This window comes from Chiloscyllium punctatum, chromosome 12 (assembly GCF_047496795.1).
Source record: "Chiloscyllium punctatum isolate Juve2018m chromosome 12, sChiPun1.3, whole genome shotgun sequence".
NCBI classification, from domain to species: Eukaryota; Metazoa; Chordata; class Chondrichthyes; order Orectolobiformes; family Hemiscylliidae; genus Chiloscyllium; species Chiloscyllium punctatum.
The window spans coordinates 71,486,645-71,512,364 of record NC_092750.1 but is presented as its reverse complement, the minus strand read 5'-3'; the positions used below and the strand labels follow the sequence as shown (position 1 = coordinate 71,512,364).

At 41.5% G+C, this 25,720-nt stretch overlaps 2 protein-coding genes across 4 annotated transcripts in view; both read left to right on the top strand.

Annotated features, from left to right (window-relative positions):
* LOC140483920 (E3 SUMO-protein ligase ZBED1-like) overlaps positions 1-7,327 on the top strand; it is a 40,535-nt gene extending 33,208 nt beyond the window's left edge. For all 3 annotated transcript variants that reach the window (XM_072582749.1, XM_072582748.1, XM_072582750.1), the window contains one exon: positions 3,937-7,327. In XM_072582749.1, coding sequence (XP_072438850.1) covers positions 4,082-6,055 — 1,974 coding nt within the window. In that variant the 5' untranslated portion in view covers positions 3,937-4,081 and the 3' untranslated portion in view covers positions 6,056-7,327. The remainder of the gene's footprint in view (positions 1-3,936) is intronic.
* Positions 1-25,720, top strand: part of tex264b (testis expressed 264, ER-phagy receptor b) — a 291,664-nt gene that overhangs the window by 104,802 nt on the left and 161,142 nt on the right. The window lies entirely within an intron of this gene.

Sequence of the window (25,720 nt, the reverse complement as noted above, 5' to 3'; positions counted from 1 at the left end):
TAGCATTTTTAAAATTCTGTATTTATGAATGATGTTAAAATAGCTGAATCACAAAGATTGACTTGTGAGCAAGTCCCTCCTCCCTACCTTTTATCTTAGCCTGCTTGGCACATGTTCCTCATTCCTGAAGAAGGGCTCACACCCGAAACGTTGATTCTCCTGCTCCTTGGATGCTGCCTGACCTGCTGCGCTTTTCCAGCAACACATTTTCAGCTCTGATCTCCAGCATCTGCAGTCCTCACTTTCTCCTGTTGAGCTATGTAGCCAAAACAATACAACGTCCATCAAAAAGGAGGTTATGATTAAGCTGTGTAGTGTGTAGCAAACCATACATTTAATATTAGTCATCATGAGGCAGTGTAGAGGGGTGTCACTAACCTCATTCCTGCTGATAGGACTCTTAGATCGTGAGAAAAGAATGAAATAATGGAGTCATCAATCTGGAAAGAAAGCATCTGAAAATTGGTCTTATGTGAAACATGTAAGAATTACTAATAGTAAAGTGGATGATAGTCTGGTTAATTGCCAAAATAATGGTGAAATTACCGGTGCTTACTGTAATTTTAAATAATTAGCACAGCTACTTCAGGCCAGAAACAAAGTGCAAGGTTAAATGTGGACTTGTTGGACCAAAGGGCCTGTTTCCACACTGTAGTGATTCCATGATTCTATGAAATGCAGAAACCCTCAGCTTACAATGTACCTGCTGTTAGCTTCTTGAAGAATAAGATGCATGAGCTATGGGCACAGATAAGCAAATGGGTGTATTGCCCCATAGCTATGATCAAGACTTGGTGAAAGGTGGGCAGGATTGGTAGCTGAGCATTCCTGGATGTAGGGTATGCGATTGAGAGGGACGTAGAAGATGTATTTATCAACGAATCAATTGTAGCAGTGAGGAGAGATATCTTGGAAGAATTGTCGAATGAGTCATTATGGATAAAAGTGAAAAAAAGCCCAAAAGGGGCAAACAAGCTGCTCGGTGTATACCAGGAGCCCCTAGTCTGTTCGGGCGAAACAGAAGATAAAAACCTGTAATTGTACCTTGCAAATTAAAACCATCTGAGTTAATATTTGAGTGGTTAAAATCTCCTATTACTGCCTTATTATGTGTAATCAAATTTCAGAGAGGTAGAAGGCAGTAAATGAGATTTTAACTACCCAAATATTAAATTATGGTTTTAGTGTGCTAGATAGGGAGGGAACAATATTCTTAAATTGCATCCAGGAGAGAATTTTTAGCAGCATATCAAAAGCCCAACAAATGAGAGAGCAATTCTGAACCTAACATTCTGAATCCCTTTTGGAGATAGCAATCAGTTAGATTTAGGATAGTTATGGAAAAGGATAAAGATGAGTTGGGAATTAAAGTTCTAAACTGAATGAGGAAAGACTTCAGAAATGAGAAACACAAAGGAACCTGGGTGTCCATATTCAGGATTCTCTTGAGGTGAACATGCATGTATAGCTGGCAGATAGGAAGGGAAATGTAATGTTAGCGTTCATTTCAAAAGGGCTAGAATACAAGAGCAGAGATGTATGGCTGAAGCTGTATAAGGTCTGGTCAGACCACATTTGGAATATTGAGTCATTTTGGATTTTGTATGTAGGAAGGATGAGGGGTCTGTGAGCATGGCAGAATACTGAGAGGCCTGAATAGAATGGACATGGGGATGTTTCCACAAGTAGGAGAGTCTAGGACCTGAGGGCACAGCCTCAAAGTGAAGGGATGACTCTTTTTTAGAAGTGAGATGAGGAATTTCTTCAGTCAGAGGCCGGTGAATCAGTGGAACTCACTGATACAGAGGGCTGTGGAGACTAAGTCACTGAGAATATTCAAGATAGAAATTCTTGATTAGTGAGGGAACCGAGCATTATGGGGAGAAAGCAGGAGAAATTGATTGCTAAGAAATATATCAGCCATGACCAAATAGCAAAGTAGACTCGATGGACAGAGTGGACTAATTCTGCTCCAAAGGCTAGTTTTACTAAGTTAAGATACAATTTGGCCCAAGTGCACTGGGAGCAGTTACTTGCAGTTAAATAACTTCTGTGCTATAGATATAAATGTAGAACTTATTCTCTTTTTGTTGTTTTTTTAAAAATGGAACACCCATTGCCGTACCGATATCCCTCCATCGTCTCGACGTAGAGTTGGCAGCTCTCTAAAATTGCCCTGGATTGTCTAGCAATTATTTTCCTGCACACTGCTGTACACAACTCATGACGAAGGTCACAGGAAGATGACTTTGATTTAAATCTCTTTTGATCACTGAAGAGTGTAGCATTTGTGTGCTTGGGTACGCTCTGAAAGTGGATGCATTGCGTAGGTAGAGTAGTTAGAGGGAAGTAGCCATTGGATGAAATATCCAGGAATACTTCCAACTAGAGTTGGTAATCTTGCTTGGAGAATGAACAAAAGTGTTAGATTAGAGATACATACTGCATGAATTCAAGGGTTGAGGGATGTTCTGTCTAAGCTGATGGTCAATAATTATGGGTATTTATAAAGTCTTTGATGTTCTTGAGCTGCTATTCTGCTGGCTCATGACATGATCCTCAGAGAAACAGCAGCACTTCTGATTTTTGTTTTTAAAAACGTTTTTTTAAAAATTGTGGTACAGTGGGGTATTACCAGTCCTCAAGTGACCTTCAAGTACAGTATTTGGGACATATCACATGGGGAAACTTCACATCACGCTTTGGCTCACTTTAGAACAAGATTGCACCAGAGCATAACGTTACCAGTGGATGAGTGGACGTCTCTAAGCAAAATGAAGGCACTTTTTTGTTATATTTTGAAGGTCAAAGTATGATGAGAGTGATACTACCTGCCTGCTGTAGTCAGTGGGTGGGGCAAGAGTTTCCAATCCTGACTATATCCAGAGGCATTCTCAAAACTTAGGCAGCATTACCTCCGAAAAATGTCTAAATCTACACATTGTGACATTTATGGATAAATAAAAGTTTCAGATGCTGCTTTATAATTGACCATTGCAATTTTGAATTTGGAGTGTTGGTATTCTGTTGTTTGATTGTCAATCACTTGGACGTTTCAAACATGTTTACCAGATCATAGAATTTGACCACAGATTGTGGATTCCATGTCCATTTATTTGTCGGCTTTTAGTTGTTGTTTTGGGTTATCAAGAAGCAAGCACATTAAGTTGCAGATGAGTAAAGGTTTTGTGCTTTTGGGTTACACAGAGCAGGTCTGGTACTAGGTTACTGTATCAAAGTCATTCTTTCTAAATTTGTTGCAAAGAATCGAATGTCACCATCAAATTGGAAACCTAACTTTAACAAACTCATTACTAAGCTGACTAAGGAGGATTTTACAGCAGGATTTTGTTAAAAGTGCACATTTAGTCAGAGACTCTAATCTGTAATTTGAATTTTAAATTTGTTACTTCCCCATTAGAACAAACTTTAACCCTGCTTCCAATGAATTATTTTATTATTGGGAAAGGATTTCAGCATTTTAATGGTAATGTCTGATAAGGTGTATGTTTTGTTGGCCTATTCCTTGCTTTGGCAGGCAGTTTGACAAGATTGGAACTCTTTACAAATGATTTTTCTGCACTAAAGAGCCTTTCATTCTTCTTCCCTTCCTCTCAACTGCACTGGCTCCATTATCCATATTCACACATCTCTTGAACTTGTCATTTTGTCTTTATTTGGATCTTGACCTATGAGTTGCCCTTTGTTGCTTTTCCTCCTGGTTACTGTCTCTCCAATGGGTCACTTCTTTCTCTTACTTTCTTTAATACCTTCTCTACTAGCTAATGGGAACAAATGATAATGATCTTTGTGGTACATTTTGGTGAAGAAGAATTTTTTTTTGTTGGAACCAAAATTATTCAGAGAATTGCCAAAATGTGCAAATCTAGTTTTCTTTTTAAATCAATAATATGTCACCTTAAATTTTGTTTCTAGGCAGCAGGACTGTCTTGCCCAATCCCAGCTGTAACTGGATCCCCTACCTGGGTGGTGGCATCCATTTGATCTTCCCATGTGAACTATTTCAGAAAGAAGACCTTATGCTGCTTTAGTTATCCTCTTTTGAAGCATATTCAGAGTAATGGAAGGAGACAGTGACATTGTACATTGTGGATCATCATTTGTGAAAATTGAAAGGCCTCAGCTTGTGGAGAAAAGCAACACTACATCAGAAGTGTGGAGATATTTCGGCTTCCAACCTGGCAGTGATGGTAGACCAGAAAACATTGAAACTCCTGTCTGTAAAATCTGTTTCCGTGTCATTCCAGCAAAAGCTTCAAACACAAGTAATCTTTATGCACATCTGAAATCGCAACACCCCCATATTTATATAGAAGTGAAAGGAAAACCCAACCAGGCACCACCAACCACTACAGCTTCTGGGGAGCCAGGCAGGGAACAGACCGCCACCATGCGGGAGATCTTTCAGCGAAAGGATAAATTTGATCCAAAGCCCAGAGAGCACAGGGAGCTGACTAAGGCTGTGACTTACTACGTCACCAAGGATAGAATGCCTCTGAGTACCATTTCCAAGCCTGGCTTTCAGCACCTCTTGAGCAAGTTCAACCCAAGGTATGAGCTGCCAAGCAAGAATTACTTTTCCAGAGTAGCTATTCCATCACTTTATGCAGATGTTCGCAAAGTTGTTGAGAAAGAGTTAAAGAGTGGAGATTGTTTTGCTGCAACTGTTGAAACATGGACAAGTAGGAACAATGAAATGTACCTGACATGTGGGGTTCAATATGTAGACAATGATTGGATCCTCAAAAGCCATTGTCTGCAGACTCAGTATCTACCAGATGAACACACCGGTCAGAGTCTAAAGTGTGCCCTTGAAGATGTGCTGGAAGAGTGGGGTCTAGACCCAATCAACCTTGTAGCCATCACTACTGACAATGGACCTGCTATTAAACATGCCTGTGAGTTACTAGGCTGGAAGAGAATAACTTGCTTCAGTCGGAACTTGCAATGTTCTCTCCAAAAAGGTCTCGAGGATTCCCGCATTGAACGAATCATACAGTTGTCCCGTCAAATATTTTCTCAGTTTTCACGCAGCTGGAGGAGGAAGCGGGATTTTTCTATAGCACAAAGTCAGAAAGGGCTTCCAAGGAATTCACTGAAAGCAGATGTCAACTACCATTGGGGGACTACTTTGAATATGTTGGAAAGATTTCTTGAGCAACAGGATGCTGTCAGAGCTGTGTTAGCTCATGATCATAAAATATGTCGCCTTGTTCCAACGTGGCAGGACATTGATGTTCTTGAGTCAGTTATAAGTGTTTTACGTCCTTTTCGTGAAATGACTGAAGCCCTGTCTTCAGAAAAATTCATTTCTATTTCAGCAATAAATCCTCTTATAAAGCACATTTGCAATGATCTTGTGAGAGAGGAACAAGAGGAGTTGACTCTTAGTTTTCTCATGAGAATGCGAATCAAACGAGACCTTGAAATGCGATATGGAGACCCAGACTTGGTTCATTTTCTGGAGAAAGTTACATTCATTGATCCCCGCTTTGGTCCCACTTGTGTAGACAATCTAGAAAATGTCCTGCAGCAAATTAAAGGAGAGATTCTTGCTGGAAAAATAGCTGAAGAATCATCATTGTTTCAAATTAGCTTTGATGGCTCAACTGTTTCGCCATTGAGCTCTTGCAGCTGGTATGATCGAGATAGCCCAGGGCCAAGTCAACCAAAGAAGGCCAAATATGGTGGGGGACTTGCCAAGGTATTTGGAAAACAGAGTGGAGATGGAGGTACAGACAAAGTGGTGACGACGTCTGTGTCACTACAAGAACAGCTTGACCGAGAACTGGATTTTTATTTCAAGGAGCCTAAACTCTCTCTAGAGAGCTGTCCTCTTCAATGGTGGAAAGCCACTCAGAATTGTCTGCCTTTACTGGCAAAGTTAGCCAAAAAGTATCTCTGTATTTCTGCAATGAATGTGGCATCAGAGAGAGCATTCAGCAATAGTAGTTATGCACTTACTGAGTACCGAAGCAGCGTGAAGCCAAAACATATGGACCAGCTGGTGTTCTTAGCTGAAAATCTCCCATGATGGTAACAGTTTTGAGAAGATCTGTTTTTAAAAATACAAAGGTGAATTGTGGCAACAATAATTGAATGTTCTATGGAATCTCAAAATTAAATAATTATATCTGGATCACTTTCAGGGTAGGTTTGACGACCTCTCTAAACTGGTGAGCATGGGATTTGCCCAGTAATTACTAGGAGTTAATCTATTATTTCTTATCAATTTAAATGGTGGTTTGTTGTATACATTCACCCAGAAGTACATTACTGGAGTGTTGTCATCACTTAGTCTTGGTCTCTTATCTTACCCCCATCCCAAAGCCAGAATTGATGTCTCATGTTTGTGTTATGCTTTATTCAGAATGCTGGCTAAGAACTAACAAAGCTTTCATCCAGCTGAGGTATGAGCAACAAGCGCTTGAGGTAGAGGCTTTCCAACCTTCTCGATTGGACTTGCAAATTGACGAGCTTGAGCAATCCTATTGGCTAATATATCGGTTGCATGTTTGACTTACAAGGAAATTGGCCTCTATTATGATCTGCTTTGAATGTTGTTTCGGTCAATGTCACGTGATCTTCTCTGATGCATGCTCAACTAATCTGTGAAGGACTGCTAATGAACTTTCCCAGCTTATTGGGAAGTACGTACTGACACCCCACCAGCGCTAAAGTATCAACAGTGTGATAAAGGAGATTAGATATTAATTTCATATCCCTATATATCAAGTAGTCTCATGCTTTGAATATTGTAAAAGCATGTTTGATAATGTAATTTATGAGCTACATAGAGTTCCTGTAGGTGGAACTGAATACTTCAATATATTTGGCTGAACCACAATATTTTGTACAGGTCATTAAAAACCTTATGTATAATGTACATTTCTTGTCCGCTAATGTTACTGTCTGTAATGTATCGGTTCTGCTGTAATGCATGTTTCTTCAATGAAAATCGGCTTGAACACAATTGAAGATTTTAGACAGTTATTTGTAGAATGCAAACTTTCCTTGCCTGTATTGGCTACAATGCGATTCCAGCCCCATTAGTTTAAAAAGCATGGTTATTGTGCGATTTTCTTATAACACAAGATTGCACGAGAGCAGAATTATCGCATTATATCAGAACCGACTGTATTTTTTATATGGACGTTTGAAAGTTTATGTTGGAATACTTCAAAGTAAACATTCATGCAAACTTCTTTGTCAACATATCTTAATGGAGGAAGCAAATTAACATTTCAGCACCATGATTTGTTGATGAATCACTCAAATAAAAAAAAGTACCTTTCAGTCACTGAAATTTCTTATGTCAAAACTGTGTGTTTTAAAACAAAATTTTAAATGTGAAAGTTAATTTTTGATTACATATGTATTTGAATAACTTTAATCTTTTAAATTGTTTATTGTATCTTTTTAATATATTTAAATTTTTGTTTAAACGTCTGAGCCCCTCTTAAAGACTTAAGTTTGAACTTGATAGTTGAATCTAAAACAGTGCCCGTGTTAGATTAAGATAGATCCTGCAGATCAGGTACAGGATGTGTGCTTAGCTTCCCCAGACGACTTAAGTAATATTTAAGCTAACTAAATGAAATATATGATCAGCAGCTGCTTTGTTTACAATGAATGTTTGTTCAGTAATTGGTAGAACTGCCCATATTTGTTTGAATAATGTCTTGGGATCTTTTGCATCTGACTAATGTGGTGAATCCCATTCAAAAGCCATTGTTTACTCAGTGTGACACTGAAGTGTCAGACTAGATTGTGCTGAAAGGGACTTGAATCCACGACCTACTTAGTAAAAAGTGAAACTGACACACAAGTTCTGTAAATTTACTGATCATACCTCGTAAGGCCATGTCAGGATGATGTAGACTACAAATAGCAAGAAACACAGCACCAATTTCTGTAGCACCGAACTGGAAGCAAGCTTCCAGTCACAACAAATACCCTTCAACCATCACCCTCTGCTTCCTGCCACTAAGCTAATTTAGGGTCCAGTTGCCCAATTCCCCTGGATCCCTTGCACTCTTTCCTTCTTGCCCAGTCTCCCATGTGGGATATTGTAAAACGCCTTTCCAAAGTTCACGTAGCTTACATCCAGTGCACAACCCACATCTACACATCCAGTCACCTTTTACATTTCAGTCGAACCTGCTAGACATGATCTCCCCCTCCAAGGCCATGCGGACTATCCTTGATTAATCCTTACCTCTCTAAATGGAGATAATTCTATCCATCAGATTTTCTTCCAGTAGTTTCCACGTCACTGATCTTAGACTTGTGGTCTATAGTTCCCTGATCAATCTCTAACACCTTTCTTGAATCATGGTACAATAGATCTCTGTCCTCCTCCTCTTCCTCACCCCACACCCCCCTCTCCCCCAACCCCCTCTCCCACCTCGTTTCCCCCCCGCCCCCCCCAGAGAGAAGTTGAAAATTAATGTCCAGGTTCCTGTAATCTCCTACCTTGCCTCCCAGAGCAGCATGGAATGCATCTCATTAGGCCTTGAGAATGTATGCACACTAAAACTGGTAATACCTCCTCTATCTCAATTTAATTTACTCAAATTTATCACAGCGTATTTCCCTCATTTCTAAACCTATGTCTTTTTCATCTATCACTGCTCATTTAAAACCTCACCTATATTTTCAATTTGCCAATTAAGTCTCTCTTTCCCTGGTTATCCCCTTGCCCCTAATATACTTGTAAAATGCCTTTCAATTTTCCTTTATTTTACCCAACTGTATTTTTTCAATGCCCCCTCTGCTTTGCTGATTTTTATTTTAAGTATCACCACCTCCATCACCCCCACCCTTCCCTGCCCCACACTTCCTTATATATCCCTAGGGCTTCTGCTTTTCCGAGCCTTTATAATCTATCATAACTACTGTAAGCTTCATTTTCTTTTCTTCCTTATCCAACTGAGTACATTCCTTAATCTCCAGGGTTCCTATGGAATTCCCACTCTGGCCATACAATCTCAATGTTTCTTTTTTGAAAGATTCACACTACTCCAGTATAGATTTTCTAACAAGCTGCTGCTGCTCAGTCCATTTTGGTCAGATCCTGTTTTTATCATATTAAAATTGGTCTATCCTTGAATTAAAAACCTTCATTTCTAACCCATCCTTGTCCTTTCCTTGACTACCTTAAATCTTAGTGAGTTACTGGCTGGACAGAATTTATTGCCTGTACCTAGCTGCCCTTCAGAAGGTGGTGGTGAGCTGTCACCTTGAACCACCACAGTCCATGTGCTATACGTAGACCCCACAGTTGACATTTGAGAGCAAGTTCCAAGATTTTAATTCAACAACATTGAAGGAACAGCAATAATTTTCCAAGTCTGGGTGGTGAACATCTTGGAGGGGTACTTTCAGGTGTTAATGTTCCCATGTATCTGTTGCCCTTGTCTTTCTAGATGGAAGTCATCATGCATTTAAGGTACTCCCAATGGGTTTTGCTGAATTTGTGCAATGCATCTTGCAGATGATGCACCCAGCTGCTACTGAGAATTGGAGGTGGAGGAAGTAAATGTTTGTGGATGTGGTGTCAATCAAGTGGGCTGCTTTTCTGCTGGATGGTGTCAAGCTTTTTGAGAGCAGTTGGAACTGCACTCATCCAGACAAGTGAGGAGTATTCTATCACACTTCCAACTTGTGCTTTGGAGATGGTGAATAGGTTTTGAGGAGTCAGGAGGTGAATTACTTACTCCAAGAATCCTCGCCTTTGACCTGCTCTTACAGCCACTATTTATATGGTTAGTCCAGCTCATTTTTCTGTTAAGTGATACCCTCCATTTGACAGAATTCAGTGATGGTAACACTATTGAATGTCAAGGAGCGATAGGTAGATTGTCTGTTATTGGAGCTAGCCAGTGCTTGATGCTTGTATATTATGAATGTTATGGTCACAATTACCAAAATGCTGTCCCACTGACCATTATACCACTCTCCTGCCTTTGTTCCCTAAAACTATGTTCACCACTGGCCCCATCTCTTGTCAGACTTTCTTTGTGCTAGCCCAAAAAGCTCTCCTGGATACATTCCAAGAATTCCATCCCCTCTAAACCTTTTGCACTTTGTCTGTCTAAGTAAATATTGGGCAAGTTGAAATTCCCCATTAATATTACCCTATTATTTGTACATGTTCCGAACTTGTCTCAGTATCTGCTCCTCTATCTCTTGCTGGCAGTTTTGAGGTTTGGAGTATAGCCCAACAATGTGACTGCCTGCTCTTTTTGTTTTTAAGCTCTACTCAGAGTCAGAGAGATGTACAGCATGGAAACAGACCCTTCGGTCCAACCCGTCCATGCCGACCAGATATCCCAACCCAATCTAGTCCCCACCTGCCAGCACCCAGCCCATATCCCTCCAAACCCTTCCTGTTCATATACCCATCCAAATGCCTCTTAAATGTTGCAATTGTACCAGCCTCCACCACTTCCTCTGGCAGCTCATTCCATACACGTACCACTCTCTGCGTGGAAGCATTACCCCTCGGGTCCCTTTTATATCTTTCTCCTCTCACACTAAACCTATGCCCTCTAGTTCTGGACTCCCCTACCCCAGGGAAAAGACTTTGTCTATTTATCCTATCCATGCTCCTCATAATTTTGTAAACCTCTATAAGGTCACCCCTCAGTCTCTAATGCTCCAGGGAAAACAGCCTCAGCCTGTTCAGCCTCTCCCTTTAGCTCAAATCCTCCAACCCTGGCAACATCCTTGTAAATCTTTTCTGAACCCTTTCAAGTTTCACAACATCTTTCCGATAGGAAGGGGACCAGAATTGCACACAATATTCCAACAGTGACCTAACCAATGTCCTGTACAGCCGCAACATGACCTCCCAACTCCTGTACTCAATACTCTGACCAATAAAAGAGAGCATACCAGATGCCGCCTTCACTATCCTATCTACCTGTGACTCCACTTTCAAGGAGCTATGAACCTGCACTCCAAGGTCTCTTTGTTCAGCAACACTCCCTAAGACCTTACCATTAAGTGTATAAGTCCTGCCACCTGCCCTAAATTTTCTTTGACTGATTGTTTTTGTCTGATTGTGTGCCTATGAAGCAACCTGGGACATTTCACTACATTTACGTTAAGGCACTAGAAAAATGAAAGCTACAATGTAATTTGCTGGCCTTGTTTTTTTGATTGGAATCAGGGAGCACTATAGTGGATGAGAACAGCTTCAGCATCAAACAGGTGGCATAAGATCAGCCCAAGAAGACCCTTTTAGCACCAAATGACCACTCCATCACAGAAACATTGCTGAGGCGATTGAGGAAGGCTGGGAAACAGATAAGCACTGTCAGCTGGTCACCACGTTAGTCACAAATTAAACTAATTAGAGGCCACAATCAGAGAGAACTGAGCCTGGGACAATCAGGCAATTGGATAGAGATTGAAGGAGGGAAATAACTGAAATCAGGGATTCTGAATGTGGCAAAGAAAATTTGCGGTTTGAAACAGTCAGCAAACACAAATAAGGGGAGATGGTGGCATAGTGACTCTACACTAGCAACCCAACAACCTAGGCTAAAGATCTGGGACATGGTTTCAAAACCCACCATAGCAGCTGGTGGAATTTAAAAATCTACAATATAAAGTAACAATGACCAAAACCACAGCATCAATTGCCATAAAAACCCACCCGGTCCCCTAAATGCCATTGGGGAAAGAAATCTGCTATCCTTCCCTCAAATGGCCTATATGGGACTCTAGATCTACAGCCATGTGACTGATTACCAACTGTCCTCAAACAGCCTAGCAAGCACACAGTCCGAGCAATTAGGGATGGACAACAAATGTTGGCCCTGTTAGTGACTCCTGCAGCCCTTGAACAAATATATTTTAAAAGAATTCACTGTGCTATATGGTAAAAGTAGGGAATCTGTACTTTGATGCAATATCAGATACTGTACTATAACGCAGTCTGAGTAACAGTACAGGAAATCCAAAACACTCAGTGAACAAGGGCCTATCTGATGTAACCCTTACCTATATCAGCCACAATTCAATCCTTGGTTTCTGTTTAGTTACTTGAGGATCATCGATGATATTTTACCTTTTCCCCAACAGTCTGCTTCAAGAGAAAAAACAAAGGTTTCATACAATGGATTTTCAATTCGCTTTACCATAAAATAGTTTTTCCATAAATTTTTTTTTAAAAATTGCATTCACAATCATCCTACTCTGAAATAGTTGGACAGCCTGTTTATTCAACTTCTTCTGGTACCAGACAGAGTGACTCAATGAACATACTTAATTCAGAAAGATCCTGCCAACTTTTGATATGCCCGTATGACCTCAATTGAGGAATCTTCTAAGATATAATCCTTCCTTATTGTAATAATTGACTCCTCTTTTACATCCCTCCCTCTCTCAACTAAAGATTCTGCAACCTGGAATATTGAGCTGCCAGTCCTGTCCCTCCCGAATGTCTCTATGGTAATAATGATGTCATGTTCCCGTCTGTTAATCAGCACCTTCAATTCCCGTAAGAGTCCTTGCATTAAAATAAATATCATCAATCACATTGAGCTCCCTTGTGTTAAAACTATATGTTCTGTCTATCAAATTGACGACTTGGAGTTTCTTCGGTAATTGTCTGTCCCTTCGCATGGACGTTGGTCCTGTTGCGGTTCAGGAACAACCCATCAGTCTTATACAGGTCCCATCTTCCCCAGAGATCCAAGAATCTAAAACTCTTTCTCCTCCACCAAATCTTCAGCCTTATGTTCATTCACTCTATCCACCTATTACTATCCTCCTTAGCGTATGGCACTGCGCAAATAATCCACTAATCACAATTTTTGAGGTCTTGCTTTTCACAGCCCGGCTTCATAAATTCTTGTTGCAGGATTTCATCCTCTTTCTGCCCTTGTCATTGGTACTGATGTGAACCACAATCTGTGACTGTTTGCCCTCCCCCTTCATGCTGCCTGTAGTTGTTAACTGTCATCCTTGACCAGGTAGTCAGCACACTCCCCTGGAGTCACATCTGTGGCCATAGAAACACATATCTGTACCCCTCACTATTGAATCTCCTACACAGTAGCTTCCTCTCTGTCTGCTCCCACCTTGTGCATCTGGAGTCTGTCTTCACTCCCTCGAACAACAGTCATTCTGACTATTTTCCAGTGCAGAGTGGAAACACTCTGGAGTTTACCTGCCTGTCATCTATCTTCTGCCTGACAATCAGCCATTCCTCCCTGACTAAAGATCCTTAAGCTGCGGAATGACCCTGCATAAAAACACGCTCTCCGTGTAACTCTGGTGGATGCACTGCTGTGCCTGTAACCATTAATTAAGCTCCAGAATTTGATGCTCAAGCTGATCAAACCAGTGTTACTTCCTGCAGATGTGGTCATCCGGACTGTCAGGAGCTTCTAAGATTCCTCACATGTTGCAGGCTGTGCAACATATGAGACTGAACTCCTCTGTCAGTCATTTGGTTTAAAAGAAATTCCTACCCTAAATTTAAGTAGAAAATAAGTTTGCAATTGTAAAGAAGCTAGAGCTCTTGCCTTTCCCTTATGCAGCTCTAAACTAAACAACAATTTACCTGCTAAATACTGAAACTGGCACCAAGCTCACGAGGGAGAGTCCTAGAGGTGTAAAACACGGAAACAGGCTCTTTGGCCCAACTTGTCCAGGTCGACAAGGTTACCATAATTGAACTAGTCCCATCTGTCAGTGTTTGCCTATACCCCTCTAAACCTTTCCTTCCAAGTACCTAACCAAATGTCTTTTAAATGTTGTAATTGTACTCCCCTCTACCATTTCCTCTGGTGCTCCTTCTGTATACGCACCACCCCTGTGTGAAAAAGTTGTCTCAGGTTCTTTGTAAATCTTTCCCCTCTCACCTTAAATCGATGCCCTCTAGTTTCAGGCTCCCATACCTTTCTGTCTCAGTGGAATATGTGGTGTGACTTATCCTATTCAAAGTCAGCAAGTATGAGGTGATGTTACACAATAAATTGAAGTTCCAAGTGAGTGGGACCAACTAGGGGTATAACAGATTTAGGGAAGCTGTCTGGATATTCAAAGAAGTACCTTGGGTTGATGAAGCTGGTAAAACTGATAATGAAATTTAAGATAAGAACAAAAATACTATAAAATTATGGCAAGTTAGGCATTATCTGTGGAGAGAAACATAGGTGAATTCTTCAGGGTAGTGACCCCTCACTAGAACTGAAGGGAATAGAGGAGATTATTCACAACAGGGTGAAGATCAAGGAGATCAGACAACAAAAGATTTCATGATGCAACATCTGGAAGATATTAAGACAGGTGAAAGAGAGTGTAAAAGAGGTGGATTTAAAAATAATCTTAATGGCTGAGAGCAAGGTGGACAGATTAGGGAAGGAATCCATAGTTTAAGGTCACTAGAGGTGATAAAATATTGTGATGTGGAGGGATAATAAAGAGAGAGGAGTTCTGTAGAGCTGGAGGAGGTTATAGAGCTAGGAAAGAGCAATACCCTGAGGAGAATGAGAACGGGGGTGTGAAATTACCAGGCCACCGATGTAAATCGGTGAACTCAGGGTTGGTAGACGAGTGAAGTGTGGCGCAGACATGAGAAATTTAGTGGGCTGAAGTTTACAGAGGATGCAAGCTGGCTCACTGACCAGGTGAGTAGGTTATTTAAGGGTAAGCTACTAACAAAAGGTCTGAATTGTAACAGTAACACATCTCAAAGCAGTTTGAGTGGTGAATGTGATGATTCTTTTTAAGAAGAAATTTATTGTTCATCCTTGGTCTCCTTGTTATCTTTTTAAACGTTTGACCTGAGATATGTGTGTTTATGGATTGAAGTTCCAATTACTGCCCATTTTTCTTGTATTTGAAAGGTGCCCTTGAGCCATCTCTATAATGTGGAGTCTGTTTCAAGATTGGTCTGACTGGCAATTGTTCAGCACCTCTGCTCTTTGAAGCATCATTTCTCCTAAAGGATTGCGATTAGCGATCAGTAGGAGGGGAGTGCTTTCGCTGTGACCTGGTTTTCAGACAGACTTATTTAATGTTCAGTGTTTAACTATGAAGCTACCTCATTAAAGGTACCTAGGACTTTGATAGCTTCCAAGCCTGAACGTCATTCCTTTTCAGTTTGAAATGACTAATGTGCTCAGAACCACCGAAGACAAACAGTTGTTCTTTGCTGAGTACAGTTCTTGCCTTGTATTTTCTATATTGGATTTACCACACCAGGCTATTTTTCTGATATTGTTTTGTAAATACAGATGCCATTGAAATCGGAGGGAACTTAAAAAGCCTTGCCTTGCACAGCTTGTTTTTAATTTATTCTTATGATGTGGGCGACAGTGACAAGGTTGTGCTCTTGCCCATTCTGTTTTATTGTGAGTGAGTGAGTGGCTCGTGAGGCCATTTCAGAGGTTGTAAAGACATAGTTAGACCATGTGGGTCTGGAGTCATATGCAGGTCATGAGATAACATGCTCCTTTCTCTCAAGGACATTAATGATCCTGTGGGTTTTTTTTAACAATAACTAGCAAGCTTTCATCATCATTGTCTGGTGCCAGACCGAAAATTACCAGATTTGTTCATTCATTTTCACAAATTGCGATGGTGGGATTTAAGTTCTCGCGTCTGGGCTGCTAATCTGATGTCATAATAAAACAGCCTGTGACTTGTTAAAGTAGGGCTAAAAATATCCACCAACTCGCATTTAAATATCACAGCTCCAGTTTTTCATCATCCTGATAAGACTTGATAATCAGGAAGCCAGCTGTTGATCAGAAGTGTGTAATGAGGTGAGATCCCCGCAAACACACTTGTGAAACAGCCAACTGACTTCGCTCCAATATAGGCGGATGACGTTAATATGACTGTGTGTGTATATATTCTGCTGCCAGATAACATACCTAAATAATAGGAAATGAAGCAGTTGAGTTCTTGGTGGTGAAGTTGTACTTTCAACATTTTTCCTTCACAATTTCACCACCATTCACAGTCCAGTCATGCTGGTTAGGTGGATTGGCCATGCTGAATTGCCCATACTATCCACAAATGTGTAGGCTAGGTGGATAAGTCATGGGAAATGTAGAGTTGTGGGGACAGTGTTGAGGGGGTGGGTCTGGGTGGGATTCTCTTTTTGGAATGGCCTGCTTTCACATTGTTGGAATTTTATGATTCTGTGATTTTTTTCCCCCCCTCCCCACCGAGAAAAATGACAGGCAGTGTACTTCCTGGATTGTCACAGGCGCATGGTGGCACAGCAGTTAGCACTGCTGCCTCACAGCGCCAGAGACCCGGGTTCAATTCCTGCCTCAGGTAACTGTGGAGTTTGCGCATTCTCCCCGTGGCTGCGTGGGTTTCCTCCGGGTGCTCCGGTTTCCTCCCACAGTCCAAAAATGTGCAGGTTAGGTAAATTGGCCATGCTACATTGCCCTTAGTGTTAGGTGAAGGGGTCTGGGTGGATTGCTTTTCGGAGGGTCGGTGTGGACTTGTTTCCACGCTGTAAGTTTCCACATTGTAAGTTTCCACCTGGCATGCACAAGAGTTAATTCATTTGGAAAGAAATTACTTGACATTTTGAGAAGATTGTCCCTTAAAAAGGAATCATGAAGATTGACACAAATCTTGCCAATTCATGGTGCAATCACAGGCCCCATTTGAATCACGTGTTTGTGTTTTGAATTTTCCCATGCATTTGAGGCATTGAAAATTCAAATCTTCAATCCCATAAATGAGCACAAGACAGTGCTGACTGGTTCTTCTATCAGCTGGTTATAGTCTTTGGTGTCACACTGAATTCCCTTTGCAAGGCTGCTGTTAGGCTCAGGTACTAAATTTCTGATCTCTGGGGCTGAAACAGCCGACAGTGTATAATGCTTGACTACTCCCACTCCTGTTATGTGCACACACCCATTTTCACACTGAATTTTCTTAGTAAGCTGTAGTCCACAAGAAAACAAAAGCAGATTTTTTTTTAAAGCTTAAAGATGGTACATAAACATTGCTTTTCCAACATCTGAGAGTTCTGCATTCCATCAGTATTGGTGGCCAGCTTTGCCTGCCCTCCAGGACTGGAGAGGACACATGGCAGTGATGGTGCTTAAAGAAGGTGTGGAAAAAGCAAAGCGAGGTGTAAATTGTGTTACAGAGAGGTGTAAATGAAGAAACTCCAACTGTGGTGGCAGCCTAGGATGGGACCATCTGTACTACTGTACAGAGTCCAGGCAGGACTCTAACACAAAGGCATGCACATACATACATACATATATATCTATCTGTCTGGGGACTGACTCATAAGAGGCCATTGCTGATATCTGTTTCTTGCAGCTTCTCCAAATCCGGATTCTCACTTGTACCTCATTAGCAGTAAGGCTCATGCTTTCAAGGAAAACCTTGTTGTCAGCCCATCTCGTGTGGGAGGAGAGTGTCTAAAACTGTAGTATGAAAAGACCAGTCACACTTTTTTTTTGCCCACAGCATTTTAATTTCTTTCCCCTAATTTTCCTTACATTATGTCTTTGGATGATGCCACGAAAGGGCAGTGTGTAGATTTTGTTTAATCATTCACGCGATGTGTGCACTATTGCCAAGAGGAAGGGCACCATTTGTTGCTCATCTTTCATTGCCCTTGAGAAGGTGGCAATGAGTACCCGCAGCCCACATGGCGTGGGTACACCCTAGGTTCTGCTCTGAAGCTGATTCTAAGATCTTGACTCAGCAATAATGAAGATGCAGCAAAATGTTTGAAAGTGAATTTGGTGTGTGAGTTGCAAATGGTAGTGATGCCATGTTCTTCCACTGCTGCTGTTCTTCCAGGCAGTAGAGATCATGAATTTGGAAATTGTTGCTGGAAATGCTTTGGCCAATTACTGGAGTGTGACTTGTAGGTGGTTGCACTCTGTCACTCAAGTGAAGAACATTCCATTACATTCCTGACTTGTACTGTAGATGGTGGAGAGATCTGGGGAGTAAAGAAGTGAGCCACTTATTGCAGCTTTCTCAACCTCTCACCTACTGTTGTAGCCACTGTTGAGAGTGGGCTGCTGGGGTGGGGAATTGGCTAAGTTAGATTGTCCTGCTTCCTTTAGACAGGACAAACCTGAGAAATTCTCTGTGTTGGGTAGATGTCTGCGTTGCAGCTGTAATGGAACAGATTAGCTAGGGGCACTGTTAATTATGGAGACCTTGCTGTATCCATCCTGCTTAGCTGTTTTTTTTATATCACATGGAGTGAATAAGATTGTCTTCAGATCGGCATCCACTATGCTGGGAATCTCAGGGGAGAAGTCAAGAGGGGTTATCCAACTGGTGCTCGTGATTGAAGATGGTTTAAAGTCCTGTGTTGTGAATTGTGCTCTCTAATACTTCTCACTGAACAAGTGTTGGTTTCCTGGTTTGATAGCAGTGGTAGTTAGGGTTATACAAGATTATATGGTTACAGATTATGTGGCTGAGTACAATTATGCTGCTGATAATCCACAGTACTTCACAGATACTGAGCTTTGAGATAAAACAAAGAACAGCAGATGCTGGAGACTGGAAACGGAAACAGAGATAGCTGGAGAAATCCAGCAGGTCTGGCAGTGTCTGTTGGAAGAAAACAGTTCACATTTTGAGTCTGTGACTCTCTTCTCCAGTACTGTCAGTAACTAGTAAAATGTGGTATTTCTGCTGAAGCCAAAGTCGAAAGTGTGTGTTTGTGGGGGGTTGAGGGGGGAAGCTGGGAGAAGGAAGGGACAGGTGAGTGGGCAGGTGGAGACTGAGCACACAGAGGTGAAAGGTGGAGATAAACAATGAGATCATGGATAGCAGGCCAGGACAGAAGAAAAGCTAAGTAAGTGAGAAAGGCTAAGAATGAAAAAATGACTGACTGACCTGTGCTGAATGCAATCCATATCATGTGAAAGTAGATATATGTGGGAATGGGGGATGTGCTAAGAGACTCATGTCATGACAGGACTGGGCTTGGGATGTCTAGAAAACATAGAACGACAGAAAAAAGCTCTAAGCTCATTGACTTTGATATAGAGTCCCTCAGTAGAAAATAAGTTGCTGTTCTTCGAGTTTGTGATTGGCACACTGCAGCAGACCTGTGACAGAAATGTTGGTCAGGGAACACAGTGGTGTGTTGAAGTGGTAGACAACTGGAAGCTTAGGGTCATTTTTGGAGACAGAGTATAGGTGTTCTGCAAAGCAGGTAAAAACAAGGATTGCAGATGCTGGAAACCAGAGTCTAGATTATTGTGGTGCTGGAAACCATACAGCAGGTCAGGCAGCATCCAAGGAGCAGGAAAATCGACGTTTTGGGCAAAAGCCCTTCATCAGGAATAGAGTTCTGCAAAGCGGTCATCCAGCCTATGCTTTGTCTCCCAGTGTAGAGTAGACCATGTTGTGAACAGTGTTTCACCTGAAATATATGTCTGGTTCCTTCGATGGTCGGGGGGAGGAGGTAAACTGGCAGGTATTACATCCTCCACATCCTTAGAATCCCTATAGTGTGGAACCAAGCCAAACAAGTCCGCACTGACCCTCCAAACAGCATCCCACTCTGACCCATCTCCCTACCCCAACCCTGTAACCCTGCATTTCCCATGGCTAACGCATCTAACGTACACATCCCTGAGCATTATGGGTAATTTTAACATGGCCAATCAACCTAATTTGCACACCTTGGAATGTGGGAAGAAACTGGGGCATCTGGTGGAAACCCATGCAGATACTGAGAACGTGCAAACTCCACACAGACAGTTGCCCAAGGATTGAATTGAATCTGTTAGGCAGCAATGCTAACCACTGGGTTACCATGCCACCCATAATTGCATAGGAAGGTGTTGTGGGAGTGTGGGGAGGTGTTAGGGGTAGAGTAGGAGTGGACCAGGGTGTCCTAGAGGGAGTGGACTCTGCGAAATGCTGACCAGGAAAGAGAGGGAAATAAGTGTCCTATCTTTAAGATACTGGATTTGTTGTGAAGCTGTCCTATTTATCATGGTGCCCATGCGACATGCATAAAATGGAGAGTACCATCAGTCTAATGATAGAACCTTGTCTCCAGACAATGTGGGACTATAAGGGGAACATTTGCATTCTATTCAGCCTGTCCACACCTGTCATAATCTTATGCACCTCTGTCAGGTCTCCCTTCAACTTTCTCTGCTCCAAGGAAAACAGCCCAAGCTTATCCAGCATGTCTTCATACATAAAGTGGACAATCCCAGGCAACATCCTGGAGAATCTCCTCTTCGATCCCTCTAGCCTAGTCACATCCTTCCTATATGCAGAGACAAGAACTGCACACAGTACTCCAACTGTGGCCAAATCAAAGTTCTGCGCAGCTCCAACATGACGACCTTGCTCTTATAATCTGCGCCTTGCTTGATAAAGGCAAATGTCCCGTAAGTTGCCTTAACTACCCTATTAACCAGCTCTACAACCTTCAGGGATTTGTGGACAATTGCCTGTGATCCCTCAATTCGTCTGAGCTTCCTGGTGTTCTGTCATTCGTTGATTATGCCCTTATTGTGTTACTTCTTCCAAAGTGCATCAAACCTTCTCCTATCAGAGTTAAATTCCATCTGCCACTGATCTGACTAATCTCTATCTACCGTCCTGTAGTCTAAGACCTTCTTCCTCGCTGTCAACCAGCTGGCCAATCTTAGTGTCCTCTGAAAACTTGTTTATCATATGCCCTTACATACAGACAGCGCCTGGTTTGGTAATTGAAATAAAGTGGCCAGATTACAGGTTGTAATAACTCAGGAACCCCTTAAAAGGAGCATTGTTTATTTTTGAATGTCAAAATGGAGCTACTACTTGTAGTGAGCATTGACTAGTCCTAGGCAGAGACAGACAGTTTTGAGTCTGCTTTTTAATAAACCTGTCAGAGATGTTACTAGAGTCTTTGAAGCGGATGAGACTTGAACTGAGGCCTCCTAGCTCAGAGATAAAGATACTACCAGTAGACCTCTCTGGGTCTGTTTTATTGCTTTTTATATCTGGAAGTTCGATCATAAACAACAGAATGTTGTTTTTCTCACCGTCAAATCACCATGACTTGTTTTTTGTGTGTTTTTAACAATCATCAGTAAATTAGCCATGCAGCCAAATGGATATTTATGTGCACAGCCTGCATCTGCTTTATGGTATTTTCAGTAAGCGCAGCAAGTCATGAGGCATCCAAGGAGGAGAATTTACATTTCGGGCATGAGCCCTTCTTCAGGAATGAGGATAGAGCCCTGAAGAAAGGCTCATGCCCGAAACGTCGATTCTCTTGCTCCTTGGATGCTGCCTGACCTGCGCTTTTCCAGCAACACATTTTCAGCTCTGATCTCCAGCATCTGCAGTCCTCATTTTCTCCTTGGTATTTTCAGTAAACCTAGAACCTTTCACCTTGCCTCTTGTGCAGGTGGGAATTGAACCCAGGTCTCCTGGTCGAGAAATAGGAACACTGCCACTGCACCATAAGAGACCCCTGGGCATGACTTTTTTGAAATTTTATCTGGAAGTGCTATCAGAACCAACTTATTTTTGCCCAACCACGAAATTGCTCTGCTTTTTTTTTGGTTCTTAACTATTAACTGCCCCCAGTAAATCACCATGTAGCAAATTGGTTTGTTGCATACAAAGATCGTTACAAAGGCCTTCTTTATAAAAGTGATGAGTTCCAGCAGGACAAGCATTGCCTATTATCAAAGAAACTCATACTCAATGAGTTCCACAAGAAGATTGATTAGTGATTGTAGGGGTTATCACACAGGTTAATCAGCTCCTCACTTTGAAGAAGATTTTTGTGATACGAGCTGACATGCGACAGCCAGACATCAATGTTTCTAAATGCTGTGGTATGTTCTCAGCTGGGAGAATGCTGGACAGCGTACGTTTTTTAAAAAAAAGCAAAATCTCAATCTGTGACATTTCCACTGGGTTTTGGAAAATTTTGTTGAGTTGCAATGCCATAAATATGTAAATATATAGTGTTTGGATTTGTCGACATTGTTTAAGAAGGAAATTCAAACTTGAGGTTACATTTTCTATGCAATATCCAAATGTCAGGCTGCATCCAATGAGCTGAGATACTTAAATTCATGAAGTTACCAGGTATGACGATAGTGACAGCTTTTCAAACAAAAATATCTCTTGTAGTTAAGTGAAGCATCTGGTGGATGAAGGCTTAGATTTTAATCAAATAAATTTATTTTCCAGACTTAACATAAAACCCTGCTCAGCCAATAACTCATGACTGCAGAAGTGAAACAGATCACTTGCACTGATGCAGATTATCTAAACCATTTGAAATCTTTTGCGAAACATATTTAAACCAAGTACCTCAAGGGTGATAAGGGAGACTGCCTTGGAGTTTTGAAGCTGCTTCTGTCCAGCCTCGAGTTTGGTGTTCTGTGAAGTGTGTAATGACATTAGCTTTATACCCACGCTATGCTGAATGTTACCTTCAGGAGAAATGAGACATGGAGACTTGCGTATATGAAAGACATGCACTCTTCCCTTGTGCTGATGTGCAGAAGTAATCTAGGCCACACAGCTGGCCCTGATGCTTTCTTTGGAGTGCTACTTAATTTCTTTCACTAAGTGTTTGCAAGCACTTTTTCTTTCCCCTACATCTTAGTACTTATGACACGACCATTATATTTTGATGGAGCTTATTTCATTTCTTAAACGCTATTTTACTATAAAGAAATCCCAGTAAAACATAATGGATATGTTTCTGGGAAAGTGTGTTACCAGCTGTAGATTAACTTAAGGAAAGCACCATTTTGGATGACAGCTGCAACTATTTTTAGTGAGAATCCGTTGTATCTGGCTTTCTCCTAGGAACTCTAGCTGATGGTACTTTTTGATTCCACAAAAGCTTGTCAGCCAAAACTGATAAACTACGTCACCAGAACTTTATTGAACATTACTGTTTATTTACTGTAGTGTCTAAAACAATCAGCTTTAGCTAGAGTCCCCTTGCCACCCTCCAACACCTGGACTATGAGGTTCTGATGCAGCTCACCATCTGGACAAGGAAGATGTGATGCCACATAGCCCATGGGTTAGCCTTGATGCCACTCACCCTTTGGACCACAGAGTCCTGATGCCTACTCTTCTCTGGACCAGAATCCTGATGTCATTAGCTCCACACCTGAGGGTGTGTTGTGACGTTTTTCCTGTCAACTTTGAAATCTTTATTGCTCCCTCTCTGGGTTATGAATCCTGATGCTACTTGCCTCCTTTAGATTTTAGACTTTCCCCAACTTGTCCAAATCTGGAGATTTGCAAAATTAAGTCATGATTTAATAGACCTTGCTTTGTCTCCTTTTTGTATTCTCTTTTCAGCATTGATGGGGTCTGCATAATGCACCCTGACGTTTTTGTTATTTGGAACAGGGATACACCACTTTTATCTCTCTCTCTCGTTTGTTCCACTGTTCTGTCAGATCAGTACCCCAACTCTATCCACCCACCCTGGCTCTTCTCTCTTCATGCTCTTGCCTACCAAAATAACCCAGTTTTGAATTTAAATTTATTAGTTGGGCTAATGTCTGCTGTTTCTGTTAGAGTTCCAAATCTGTACCATCCTTTGTATTTTGAACTTTCTTTCCTGAACAGTCTGGCTCTAATTTTAATATTGTCCCCTTGCCCTTGACTACCCAGCAAATGTCAGATATTTTATTTACTTTGTACCCTTATCAATTTCTTTCAAAATCCTAAAAACTGCAAATAAATCACTGTATGCTCATCTGTATTCCAATGATTACAAACCAAGCTTTATGCAACTTTTTCATATATCTGATCCAGGTTCTTGATAACATTCTGATGAATCTGTGATGCCTTCATTCCAAGGCTGATTTGTCCTTTGAAGGTAAGATTCTTAGAGCAGATGTGGTTAAACTAGGTATCTGTTTAGCAGGAGCAAAATGTGCAACCTTGATATCATAAAAGTTATGCTAAACTTATCTTGAACCTTTACTAATTCATACTTTGATTATAGTGTACGGTTTGCTATTCACGTTATTTCTATGCCCTTCATGATTTTATAAACCTCTGTAGGGCCACCCCTCAGCGTCCTATGCTCTGGGGAAAAATGTCTCAGCCTATCCAGCTTCTCTTTATAACTCAAACCCTCCAGTCCCAGTAGCATGCTTACTAATCTTTTCTGAACCTTCTCCAATTTAATGACATTCTTCCTATAGCTGGGCAAACAGAATTGTACTCAATACTCCAAAAGTGACTTCACCAATGTCCTGCACAACCTCAGCACTGTCGAGGATGTTGGACCCATTCTGGTTCAGGTACAGACCCCATCCCATTTGTAGAGGTCCCACTTTCCATAGAAACAGTCCTAGTAATCCAGGGATCTGAAACCACCACCTGAGCACTCACCTGTTCTATTCTCCCTTTCTGTACTTGCTACCTGGTGACACTGGGAGTAAGTCAGAGAATATAACCTTAGAGGTGCTGTTCTTTTGTCTTCTGCCTAGCTCCCTGAATTAGATTAGATTAGATTAGATTAGATTACTTAGTGTGGAAACAAGCTCTTTAGCCCAACATGTCCACACTGACCCTCCGAAGAGCAACCCATCCAGACCCATTCCCCTACATTTACCCCTTCATCTAACACTACGGGCAATTTAGCATGGCCAGTTCACCTGACCTGCACATCTTTGGACTGTGGGAGGAAACCGGAGCACCCGGAAGAAACCCATGCAGACACGGGCGAATGTGCAAACTCCACACAGACAGTTGCCTAGGCGGGAATTGAACCCGGGTCTCTGGCGCTGTGAGGGAATTCTTGATACAAGACCTCATGCCTCATTCTACCAAGATCGTTGTCACCAATGTATATCTCTGTCTTGTCAAATACATGGCATAGTGTAGATAGATGCGAGGTTATGGGGAAAGGACAGGAAAGTGGATGTGAGGTATGTCATATCAGCTACGATCCCATTGAATGGCATAGCAGGCTTGAGGGGTAGAATAACCTACACTTGTTTCTATTTCCTCTGATCCACTTTGGTAGCAAAAATAGGAAGACAGATTACGAATTGAATAGCGGTAAATTGAGAGAGATCTGGGTGTCCTTGTGCACCAATCGCTGAAAGTAAGCATGTAAGTGCAGCAGGTGGTGAAGAAGGTAAATGAAATATTGGCCTTCGTGGCAAGAGGATTCAATATCTGTATGTTTTCTGCAGGAAATACTGAGGAAACAGTTGCATTTAAAGATCAAGGCAACTATGATCAATTACTGCAAAAATCAAGCCAGTTTCCTATAGTCCTTTGAGAGAGGAGAATCTACCCTCCTGACATGGTCCAGTTGACAAATGACATACATCTCTAGATCCACAGCAAAGTGGTTCACACTTAACTGGCCTCTGAAATGGCAAAATAAGCCAATAAGTTGTATCTGACTACTAAAGCAATAGTTAAAAGGAATTAAACTGAATAGATTAACATCACCTTTTGCACCCTCAGCTGCACACCTAGCCTCATTCAGTTTATATATTTAGTTTGTAAGTAAAGTTAATGCAGGCACATCTGTTTAATGACAGTCAATTCTTCGATACTTACAGGTGCACAATAAAGTAGAATGTGTTACTACCTTTACAGAGTTTAGGTGGATGTTTCTACTGAAGTATGAATGTAACCAGTATAAGAAAAGGATTCTGGGTAATTTAAGATGGTGGACAGGAGAACATTGTGGCTGTAAGAG